General features: G+C 53.4%; 1 protein-coding gene across 3 annotated transcripts; it reads left to right on the top strand.

The window, feature by feature from the left end:
• Window positions 1–4,096: 4,096 nt before the first annotated feature.
• Window positions 4,097–5,419, top strand: Sox3 (SRY-box transcription factor 3). 3 transcript variants are annotated; one of them, XM_077107448.1, is made up of 3 exons: window positions 4,307–4,342; window positions 4,406–5,088; window positions 5,176–5,419. In XM_077107448.1, exons 1-3 carry the CDS (start codon window positions 4,307–4,309, stop codon window positions 5,417–5,419), a joined length of 963 nt encoding a protein of 320 aa, XP_076963563.1. The 3 variants fall into 3 exon arrangements, with proteins under 3 accessions (XP_076963565.1, XP_076963563.1, XP_076963564.1); XM_077107449.1 differs by having other exon boundaries at window positions 4,307–4,376; window positions 4,440–5,088; XM_077107450.1 differs by having other exon boundaries at window positions 4,097–5,419.
• Window positions 5,420–11,457: the final 6,038 nt, after the last annotated feature.

Below are 11,457 nucleotides of genomic sequence, written 5' to 3'. Positions count from 1 at the left end.
GGTTGGCAGGGTGCAGAGCAGGGTGGGGTTCCCACACAATTTCCCGGGGAACTGGAAGGTGCTGTCTCTTCCACTTGATTAGTGATAGTGACCTTTCCGACCTCTTTACTAAGGATTGTTCTACAATAGAGGCAAGCCTCTATTTCTTGATCAAGGTCCCCAATCTGTGATCTAAATACACGATCTTAGCTAAACCACAGTAAATAGTCAAGAGATGTTTTCAAGGAAGAAATAGGAATAACTGCCTTTTAGAAACCCAAGATTTTAGGTCTGCTGGAAAGCAAAGCGTTTCCGAGGAATTCAAGATAAGTTCTCACTGCCTCAAATATAGACCCAGCGCTGGGCTTGGCTGCTCTTGAAAAACCTGAAAGGGAACCTGGGCTACCACATGAGGGCCACCCTTGATGACCCTATTGTCAAGCCTCAGAGAGCCTGGGCAAACCCCAAACTGCCCTCCCTCCCCACTCTCCCAGCGGACATCTACTGACATTCACCCACTCCACCCAGCAGGCAGGGGGCACTTCTAAGAGGCTTGGTTCTAACCTGTGGGATCCCTGAAAAAGTTCCCCCATAAGCAGTTACTGAGGAAGAATCAATGCGGGACAATCCCTCTTTTGCTTTCTCTACCAATAAATTTAACACTAATTGCTAAGAAGGTACTTTGCAGATATGAGGCCCTGGGGACACCCGATTTTTGCCAAGCCCGCAACAGCAGAGCAGGGCTGTCCTATGTACCCAGAGTCTGCTGGGCCAGTCACGGTAGAGTCTGGATCTCCAGAGTTTTGCGGTAACTCGCACTCTAAGGATGGGCACTACTTCTGCCCAGCGACCAAGCCGGCTGCACCTCTTTCTAGGACTGGGGTGACCTTAAGGACCCAGAGGGCAGGAAGGGGCGACTCTGGGTGAAGTTTCCAACCGAGCCAACAAACGGCGCTATTGTCGCGTCCTGGGTCCTGGGAGCCCCAGGCCCAGCTCCAGTCGGAGGGAGCTTTAGCTCTCTTGGGAGCTCGGGGGAATGGGGAGGGGGCGCTTGGCCGGGTTCCTAGCCGCGGATCCAGGGCTCTGCGCGCCGCCTATGGACTCCCGGAGGTCCGGGAAGGACAGACTACTGGGGAGCGCTCCCTCTCTTCTTCCGGAGAGGTTAGAAAGGGCTGATTCCAGGTCCTGTCGTATTATTCTGCTTTCCTTGATGGGTACAGGGTGCACATTAGAAACTGCATTTCATGCCCCACCGGCCGGTTGGCCTCCCTCCCAGAAACCCTCACCAGATCCGAGGTCACTCGGGTAAGGTGCCTCGGCGACATTTCTCCCGACCCTCAGAGAAAGTCGCCCTGCCGGGCCGGGGCTTGAGTCTTCACTGCTAGGTGAACCGAGAGAACTGGTTTCCTTCCAGCCTTCCCTCCACCTCCCCACGCCCACAATAGTAGCCTCGCTTCTCTACGGAAATGGTAGTTTGGATCAGAAAGTTTCCTCGGAAGAGTTTCCAAGGGAATTCAACGTGGCACTTGGTCTGTGCAGACCACCCCAGAGCCACCAGGCGCAGAGATCGGTTTAATCACAGCCACCGCGGGAAGCCCGGGGGTGGGAGAGGGTGCCTGATGCTGGCAAGACATTCATAAATCTGGCAGGAGAATATAATGTGAAAATGTGCTCACGTAAGCCATGGACTAGGTATGATCAAATGACAAACAATCGGCAGCAGTGACTAGGTTTTCCAGATAATCTGCGTTGGGAAGGAGCTCGGGGATCTGCCCGATATTCTCTACCATGGGAAATATCCAGGCAAGGCGCTGTCACCACAACGGCTTACTTGGGTCCTAAAACTTGGAAAGAATCCTGACATCTGTCAGGCTACTGGACGCCAGGCCGCGCGTCGGTTGGGTAGTTTCCTAAAACGCCCTTCACTTAGCAACAGCCCCCGGGGCCCAGAAAAGCAGAGAGAGGGCTTGTGGGGAAGACTGAGGGAGGGCAGGGGCCACTGCACATTGGCTTCTTTAGGGAACGGTGGGTTTACCTAAGAAAATTTGACTTTGTAATCCAGATTGCCAAAAAAACTGGTGCAGGTAGGGATTGCCGAATTATGCTGTTTTTTTTTTTTGTTTGTTTTGTTTTGTTTTGTTTTGAGATATGCCTTACAGACCCTGTTAGCTGGGTGGTGCATAACCGTGCGCGCGCGCGCGCGCGCGCACACACACACACACACACACACACACACACATTCATACATATATCCACACACAGAACCTTTCCAGACAGTTTACTTTAAAATCCTAAATCCGTACAGTCATCCAATTGATTGTAACCCTTGGCCGCGGACGACTCAGACCAGGTGGAATACAAACTTTAGGGGCGGGATTCAGGACCCCAAACTTCCGGAGGGTGATGCCGGCTGGGAGCCCGGATTCTGGTGTCAGCAGACGGTCTGGCCAAGTGGGGACTGGCCTGCTCTGCGCCACACAAGCCACAGTGGCTTCCTTTTTAAGTAGTGCATGAGAGAAAGGGGGTAAGAGCCCAGCGTGCAGGCGTCCCAGGATCGTCTGCTTTTGCATTAATGCTAAAAAACTAGAAGCCTGGGATTTTTTCCTTCCACGCTTAGGATTTATGTTTTCCTTTTGGTTTCCCACCTTTCCATGGGGCTAAGGGGAGAAGCGAGATCCCACACTGCGCGTACACCTTATTTCGGTTTCTGCCACATCTGCCCAGATGGCTTCTCATTCCCACTTGCCGCCTCGGGCGGCTCGGGGAGTTTCAAACGCTGTGCCACTCGCTTGAGCTGGCAGCGGCGAATGTCGGATTCCCTCTCTCGGTAGACGGGGTTCCAGTGCCGCCACAAGTCTTTGGCAGACAACCCGACAAGCGACTGAATGTCCCGCTCTGAGTCTCCAGGCTTCTCCAGTCAGGAAGGCTGTAAAACAAGAAAGGAGAAGCATGGAATCCGTTAGCAGAGCCTGCTCTGGGGGAAGGCGGCGCGGCTGCGCGCGGAGAGCGGCTCTCAGCAGTCCCGGCAGGTGCGCGGACAGCGGAGGGGGCCCGGCGGTCCACCAGGAGGACGGCCTCGGCTCCGCTCGGGCCACCGTCCCCCTCTCCAAGAAACTTTTCTTTCACTCAGAGAGGCTCCGTGTTGCCATGAAAACGGATTTTCCAAGGGGCCCGACCCTCCCCCTCAGGGGCATCGGACTGGAAAAACCGAAATGGCCAGAGAGCAGAGACAAAAAGGGGCCGCTAAGCGGGGGCCGGGAGCGAGAGAGCGGAGACCGGTTCACCCCCTGCGTCCCACACATACTGCCGCTCCACCGCGTGCAAGAGCCTCCGCTAGGCTCAGGCGGCGGGCGGCTGACCGCTCGCCCTCCCGCCAACCCCGGGAGAGCCTCACTGCCCGGTGTACTCGGCAGTACTGAAGCCTGTCTCCCATGCCCTAGCCCCTGACCCCCGCTCGGTCCTGGAAGCACTGGCTCTCCCAGCAGAGGGTCTGGGAAACCAGTGGCCAATTCCAGGGAGGGCTTCTTGGAGGCGCACCCCAGGACACCTCTGTTGCGCCTTGAGTCCTCCAAGCCCGCCTGGGTAACTGGCGGTGCCTAGTATCCCTAGCGCTGGCAGCAGAAGTGGTTGGAGGTCCTCTGTGCAGACAGCGGGAAGCTTTGCAAGCTGGTCCCGGAATGGGGCGCTGGTCCGCCCTGACAGGGTTGCAAAGTTGTTTTCGGAGCCCCGCCGGCGCCCCTCTGCCCCTCCCCCCAATCCTGCTCGCGCTCCCCATTCCCCCCCTCCATCACCTCCTCGGGTTTCGTTCTTTCAAACTTTTTGAGACCCTAATTGGTGGTCTCTGAGCCGGTCTTCGGGACTCCCGCCTCCTGAATAACTCTCGTCACGTTATTCGGCCCAAAAGGGGCGTGAGGGGTGAACCAAAGGGCTCCCCCAACTTTTTTTTCCCAGCTGGGCCAAACGGGGGCTCGCTGATGATTGGCCAGAGCTCATCACAGTGAGCCTGTCAATCACGGGGCCTACGGGTGGAGAGGGGCGGACCAAACCCCAACCCCCGGGGAATCCGAGCAGGTATATAAAGGGGCCCGGCGAACACCCGACCAGGCTGCGAATACTACCAGCTCAAGACAACGCATCAGGTGCGTGTAGCCTGCGGGTTCCCGCTGACTTGGCGCGGAACGCTTAGGCAAGCCTGTCCTTCCTGCTGGCCCTCCGGCCCCCAAGCGTCCCTCCGACGGAGTCCCCAGGCCTTTTCACCGTGGCCGCTCCAGCCCCTGGAGCGCCTTCTCCTCCCGCCACGCTGGCGCACCTTCTTCCCGCCCCGGCAATGTACAGCCTGCTGGAGACTGAACTCAAGAACCCGGTGGGGCCACCCACCCCAGCAGCAGGCACTGGCGGCCCTGCAGCCTCCGGCAGCGCAGGCAAGAATAGCGCGAACGCAGGCGGCGGCGCGAACGCAGGCGGCGGCGGCAGCAGTGGCGCAAGCGGCGGTGGCGGGGGCAGCGACCAGGACCGCGTGAAGCGGCCCATGAACGCCTTCATGGTATGGTCCCGCGGGCAGCGGCGCAAGATGGCCCTGGAGAACCCCAAGATGCACAACTCTGAGATCAGCAAACGCTTGGGCGCCGACTGGAAACTGCTGACCGACGCCGAGAAGCGACCGTTCATCGACGAGGCCAAGCGACTGCGCGCCGTGCACATGAAGGAGTACCCGGACTACAAGTACCGGCCACGCCGCAAGACCAAGACGCTGCTCAAGAAGGACAAGTACTCCCTGCCCAGCGGCCTGCTGCCCCCCGGCGCCGCCGCCGCCGCCGCAGCTGCCGCCGCCGCCGCCGCCGCCAGCAGTCCTGTGGGCGTGGGCCAGCGCCTGGACACGTACACACACGTGAACGGCTGGGCCAACGGCGCGTACTCGCTAGTGCAGGAGCAGCTGGGCTACGCGCAGCCCCCGAGTATGAGCAGCCCGCCGCCGCCGCCAGCGCTGCCGCAGATGCACCGCTACGACATGGCCGGCCTGCAGTACAGTCCCATGATGCCACCCACCGCACAGAGCTACATGAACGCCGCGGCCGCTGCCGCCGCCGCCTCGGGCTACGGGGGCATGGCGCCCTCGGCCGCCGCCGCTGCCGCCGCCGCCTACGGGCAGCAGCCCGCCACCGCCGCCGCCGCTGCTGCTGCAGCGGCCGCCATGAGCCTGGGCCCCATGGGCTCGGTGGTGAAGTCGGAGCCCAGCTCGCCTCCGCCCGCCATCGCGTCGCACTCGCAGCGTGCGTGCCTCGGAGACCTGCGCGACATGATCAGCATGTACCTGCCACCCGGCGGGGACGCGGCCGACGCCGCCTCTCCGCTGCCCGGCGGTCGCCTGCACGGCGTACACCAGCATTACCAGGGCGCCGGGACTGCGGTCAACGGAACGGTGCCGCTGACCCACATCTGAGCTCGGGTCGGCGCTCGTCGCCCTTCGCCCCCACCCCGCCCCGCACCCCCAAGTTGGGACGCCTTGTTGTTTAGCTTTGCTTGCCTGGGACTGTTGCCTTGTACCGAAGATGGGGAGGACTTAAAAGTTTTGCTGTAGCTGTCGGGTTTTGTACAAAAGCAAAAAGTCAGGAGCAGCGGAAATGGGACTTTCTAGAGCTGCCTGCCCCTCGCCGCTGCCCCTCCCTCCCCCTTTGTAGGCTGGGAATCGCTGTAATGTTTGCAAAGAAAAAGCAGCCCCCTCCTCCCCGGGTTCTTCTGTTGCATTTGAAAATGTTGTCTCGTTAGTTTGCTATTAATCGAGAAATGAGTGAATGGGAGAAACGCTCTCGGGTGAGGCTGGCCTGAGAAATGCAACGCCTCCGCCCCCAGTCGCGTTGCATCTGTTTTCCTCGTGGGTTTTTTGGGGGCTGACCGCGCCGAGGGGCGCGGCAGCTAAAGCCAATGTTAATTTATAGCCAGGTGTGCGTGTGTCTCCCGCCTCGCTGCCCCTGGCCGCGGGACAGCTTCGTCCAGCCCGCATTTAGGCTGTTGAGTTGGTGATTTCTGCCGTGAACTGTTTGCTATTTCGTCACGCTAATGTGTTCGGATTTCGTTTGGGCGGTGGGGAAGGGGCTATTTTGTTTTCAGGTTTTTCAAGATTTTACTTTTAATTCCTAAATGAGAGTACAATAAATTTTATAACCAAGATGATGAGTCCTGATAATTTTGCGGGCCCGAAACTTTAGGTGCGGGTTGGGGAGGGAACTCAAGCTCGGTTTTATAACTGAGGTTCCACCCTGGGGGCTGAGTGAGGCTTGGGGAGGCGACTGTGATCTGAAATGTTTTGTTTTTGTTTAAACTAGTCGTGATCCAAAAATACACCAGCTCCCAATACTCTCGACTGAGAAATATTCTGAACCGGAGAAAGCAGTTTGGCTTCTGGGAGCGTCTCCTGGGAGCCGACACCATACTAGCCGAGGCGCACACCCCCCTCGCGGCCGCGCACTTGTTGATTGCGGTGAGCGTCCGCGGAAGCAGTGCCTGCTTCTGCAGCCACCACGGGCGGGAACGCGACACTGGCGGCCGCGAAAACCGACCGACCAAAAAGGGCACTTTTACCTTTGTGCACTGGGGCGGGAAGACACTTGAGCCGAGCTGAAATATTTACAAAACCAAAACCCTTCGGAAATCTCAGTGATCCTATTAAAAATAAATGGTTACAGGCATCCCCAGCAGGAAATAGATAAATTTTCAGCGAGGTAGCAGAAGCGGTGGAGTGAGCATTCAACACTGGAAGCTTTGGTTTTAAAAAGTACATTTAGATTTGAAAAAAAAATTTGAAAACTCCGCCTATGGGTTGTTTTTAACTTGTCAACGCAGTGCACTTGTTTTCTTGAGGAGGCTCCCTCTCACTCCGAGCCTCCTGGAGCTGCTTTCGGCTCCCACCCCCTCACTTTCCCCCAGTTCCTGACCCTTGGCCATTCCTGTGTGTCCCCAGAAGGGTCCTTCTTTCGCACCCGACCACACGGCCCCAGCGTATCTGTTTGGGGCCTAGGAAGAAAACAAATAGAACTAGTGTTTTTTTACCCCCTCCTCAGCTGTTTGAGGTGATTTCCTTAATCCCTTTAATCCTGTTACCTCGCTATCCCAGAATAACTAAACTCGGCCTTTCGAATAAGCTTGGCCTGGTGCACTGTTTTTATCCTCATCCACTCCTGACCACAGGTTTCTTTGCTTGAGGTCTGTTGGGACCCTAGGCGACAGAGTCTCCCGTAAATTGGTCCGAATTCCACATTTCCAGCCGGCTTCCTTTGTGCGGACCAGCCATTCACCTGCGGGCCTGGGCGGGCCTGGGCGGGCCTGGGGGGAGGGGCGGGGGCTTTCTGAGCTTCGGGGGGTCGTGCCCGCTTTTTACACATCACTGCGGATCCTGGAGACTAAACCCACCCCGCCTCTCCAAGAAAGGTCGGGTCTCCCTGGGAAGGCAGTGTTACCCCTCCCCCGAAGACGCGCTGCCTTCCCTATCCTGAACCCCATCCCCCACGGTCCAGCCGCGGGTGGGAGGCGGCGGCTGTGGCTCTTCCTCCAGTGCTCTTCTATGGCCTGCTGCGTCCTTGCTGGGCCTCTAACCATTCCCTCCACTCCCCATTGCAGGGCCACAGACCTCCAACCCCTACTGTCCGGCCGTAGAGGCTTCAACCCTTGGAACTGTGGTTGGAGAAAAGCCCCAGGCTGCCGGGTGGGTGAACCTACACTTCTGCCTTCCAGCACTCGTGCTCCAAAGTCCCAGCGGTCGTAGGAAACTCTTGTCATAGTTATCTCCCTATTCATATCGTTCACAGTGTTTGAATTCACTAAAATACCTGTTCATAGGTCTCTCTGGGTCTCCAATTGCTAGCCACTGTGGACTCCAGTTTGGTCTGAAAGGACTCCAGGAAAGGGAGGGTAAAAACAAGCAATTCTCCCCACTGAGCGGGGCGGTGCCAACGGGGGAATAAACTCTGACACTGCTTCTTTCGAAGAGCCCATTGTGCTGCTGCCTTCTTAGAAGTGCCAGGGTCACCCTTTCAGCGTGTCTCACATACTGCTCACTCCCTCTCTAAACATCCATGGCTTTGTGCTCCACTTTGTCTGATTTCCAAATTGCCTTTAAGAAGAGAAGAGATTTCATCAATCAGCACATTTGGAGGATTTAAATACAGATGAAAGATAATTTTTTTTTTTAAACTTCAGCAATAGGGAAGAGGGCTGAACTGAACTGGAACAAACTTCCATCCTCTAAGCCAGAGTTTTCAAACTGGAGTCCCCCTCCTTCCCTCCACAGGTCTACAGGGCAAGTGCACCTTAATCTGTTCCATAGATTTGTGGTTCTGGCTAGGTTTAATTTGAAATAAGAGTTCTGTTGCTCAAACAGCAACAATAACAGAACTCCAATTCCTCCTGCTTCCCCTTGCTTGTTTTATATATGAGGAAACCGCCCTGGAAAGGAGAAATAAATGACTGAGGCTCAAAGGTGCTTAGGTGGTTCTGCAGCCCATTCCAGCTAGACTCCCAGGCCTGGAAGGATTCTCTGCTCCTCAGGACACAAAAGGTAAAGAGAAACCGATGAAATCACAGCCCCAGCTGCCTCACAAGCCCATAATCCAAGGAGGTCTCTAGAGAAAAGAGGTAATTCTTGACACAGAGATACCTAGTAGTCACGGTTTGACCACCAGGTCCCTACACAGTGAGAAAGGCTAGCTCATCTTTTAGCTTGTGGACAGGAGCAGAGCTACTTTTAGGAGGAATTATCCTTCAGGGAGATTTACTTTCTTGTCTTCTGACTACACAACTTCTCTGTTTAGTTCCCCCCTTCTAGAAATTTGTGGAGGTGGTGAGTGTCTAAACTACAGGCAAGATGTACAAACAGCAATGTTCCTCACTGTCCTTCCTTATAATACTTAAAAGTTACAACCAACCCAAATGTCCAATAAACGAGGAAAGGTTAAGTAAAATGTTTTTTTTCTAAAGTCTACTTTGCAGACATTAAAATTGTTTATGGGAGGATTTTAATACCAGAGGAAAAGCTTAATGCAAAGCAAAAGAGCCAAAGATGCACAGAACCATATTCAGTGTGTATGACCTTAAGCATTTATTCAAGTACATATGACTGGAAAAACATGCAAAAAATGCAGGGCAGTATTATGAATCCTGGCAAATCTTCCTGGTCGTACTTTCCAATTTTCTCTAGTAGATTGTATTCCTGTTTATCACTGGAAAAGGCAAGTTTAAGATATGTTCTGTCTCTATCATGAATACAGAAATGTGTGTAATTGTGGAAGAGGAGAGTTCAAGCCTTTCCTTTGGCTGTTTTGGGGCGAGGAAGGGGGCAGGGAGCCCCAGGAGCAGTAATCCCCTAGCTTTTCTCGGGTTTGGGACCTGCAGTTAACACAAGCAGGAGGAGCACACCAGAGCAGCCCCCTGCCAAGTCCCCTCCTCAGTCAGCAGGAGCAGAAGCAGATTAGTGAGCTGCTCGGTCATTCTTCAGACCCACTCACTGGAGAAAAAGACCTCCTTGGGAGCCAAGCTGAACAGCCCGGGGGCCACTGAGGAACCCCAAGGTACAAAAACTCAGGGGCCTGAGCAGCCCTCACTGTCTTCCTGGGAGGGGGAAGAGAGCTATCACAGGGATGGGATTCCAGGGGAGGGAGAAGAAAGGCAAAGTGGATACCCACAAGCTGAAGAGAATACAACATGCTGTGGCCCTCCCTCCCCATCGCCACCATGCTAGTGTGCACCACTGCAGCCCCTTGTTTGGCTACTGGCATGGCCTCCTATCTCTTCTCCATGTTTCCAGTCTGCCCTCCCACTAGAGTGAATCCCTAGAGTATTTACTCTATTTTCCAAACATAACTCCTATCACTTTTACTTCCCTTCCTTAGTAACTTTTCTGGTGGCCTCCTGTTGCATGGTCTTAGAAAAAATATCCTATGTCCTCCAAAACTTTGCCTAATCTAGTTCCTGTCCACTTCTCTGGGCTCAACTTCTTGGATCTCTACGCTTCCCTTTCTTATCCTGGCCATCATGCCTTTGAGAAATGTTTGTTGAATAAATAAATCATGGTTTGTAGTAGTTTTATATCTAAACAAATGTTCAAGTTCAATAATTATCTTCAAGATTATTATGTGCAGCACTTACTATTTTTTTATATTGACAGAATTTTCCTCCAAATTCATGTATCAAGATTTCCTAACAAGCAGGTAATGGTGTTGCATGCCTGTAATCCCAGCAGCTGGGGAAGCTGAGACAGGAGGATTTTGAGTTCAAAGCCAGCCTCAGCAATTTAGCAAGGCCCTAAGCAACATAGTGAGACCCTGTCTCAAAATTTTAAAAAGGCCTGGGGACATGGCTCTGTGGTTAAGCACCCTTGGGTTCAATTCCAGGTATAAAAATATAAAAAATAAAGATAATTTAAAATATTTCCTATTAATAAAACTTACTAGCTAAAATATGTGGTTTCTTTCCCACCTCAGGACTTTTGTACTTTGTGTTCTCTTTGTCTGGAATGTTCTTTTTTGAGCTCTTCCCTCAAATACTCCAGTGTCACTCCGAACATCTCAGTTCAAGCATCACTTCTCCTGAGAAGGCTTCCATGATGCCATCTCCCTGAAGAGGGCAGAACCCCTTGTTAGGAGCTCTCATAGAAATGATCCTAGTAAGCATTTTGTGCAATTCTGCCTGTTGTCTGTCTCCCAGGTTTAAGTTCCACATGGGTCAAGTCTACATTGATTTTGTTCATCAACACTTAGCACAATATCTACTCCATAGTAGGCTCTCAAGAACATATGTGGAGCACTGTGCAGGGTGACACACACCTGTAATCCCAGTGATTGGGGAGGCTGAGGCATGGGAATCACAGGTAGTTTGAGGCCAGTCTCAGCAACTTCTAGCTATGGGCTTTTGAGGACACCATTTACTCTTAGCTTCAATTTCTTGAGAGTTCAAGTGGGAACAGCTCTCTGGTTGTGAAGAGTCAATAAAATGATACTTTGAAGGCTGAGCAGTGCCTGGCACAGTCATTTGACTGTGTGTTAGCTCTTGGAATCACCTTGCTCAGCAACCTCTGTTGATCTTTTGGGGAGGAGCTAGTGCCTGCTGATCAGATTCCATACTTCCCACTGTCCTGAGTGATGCTTTCATTGCTGATGTCAGTTCTTTTTAAAAAAAAATATGTATTTTTTTTTTAGTTGTAGGTGAACACTATACCTTTATTTCATTTTCATGTGGTGCTAAGGATTGAACCCAGTGCCAGGCGAGCACTCTACCACTGAGCCTTAACCCCAGCCCATGATGCCAGTTCTTGGTATGAAAAGAAGGTAAAATAAGACCTAGCCATTAAAAATGAATAAACCATATGACACCCAAAGCACAAACACAAAAGATAAAATAGATAAATTAGACTCCATCAAAATTTAAAATGCTGGGACTGGGGCTGTGGCTCAGTGATAGAGTGCTTGCCTCACATGTGTGAGGCACTGG

Source organism: Callospermophilus lateralis, chromosome X (genome assembly GCF_048772815.1).
Source record: "Callospermophilus lateralis isolate mCalLat2 chromosome X, mCalLat2.hap1, whole genome shotgun sequence".
In the NCBI taxonomy this organism is placed as follows: Eukaryota; Metazoa; Chordata; class Mammalia; order Rodentia; family Sciuridae; genus Callospermophilus; species Callospermophilus lateralis.
The sequence above is the reverse complement of the archived record's forward strand: the minus strand, read 5'-3'. Positions and strand labels throughout refer to the sequence as shown.

Coding starts and splice junctions, on each gene's coding strand:
- Sox3 (XM_077107450.1), top strand. CDS start 4,307: ATGTACAGCCTGCTGGAGACTGAACTCAAGAACCCGGTGGGGCCACCC.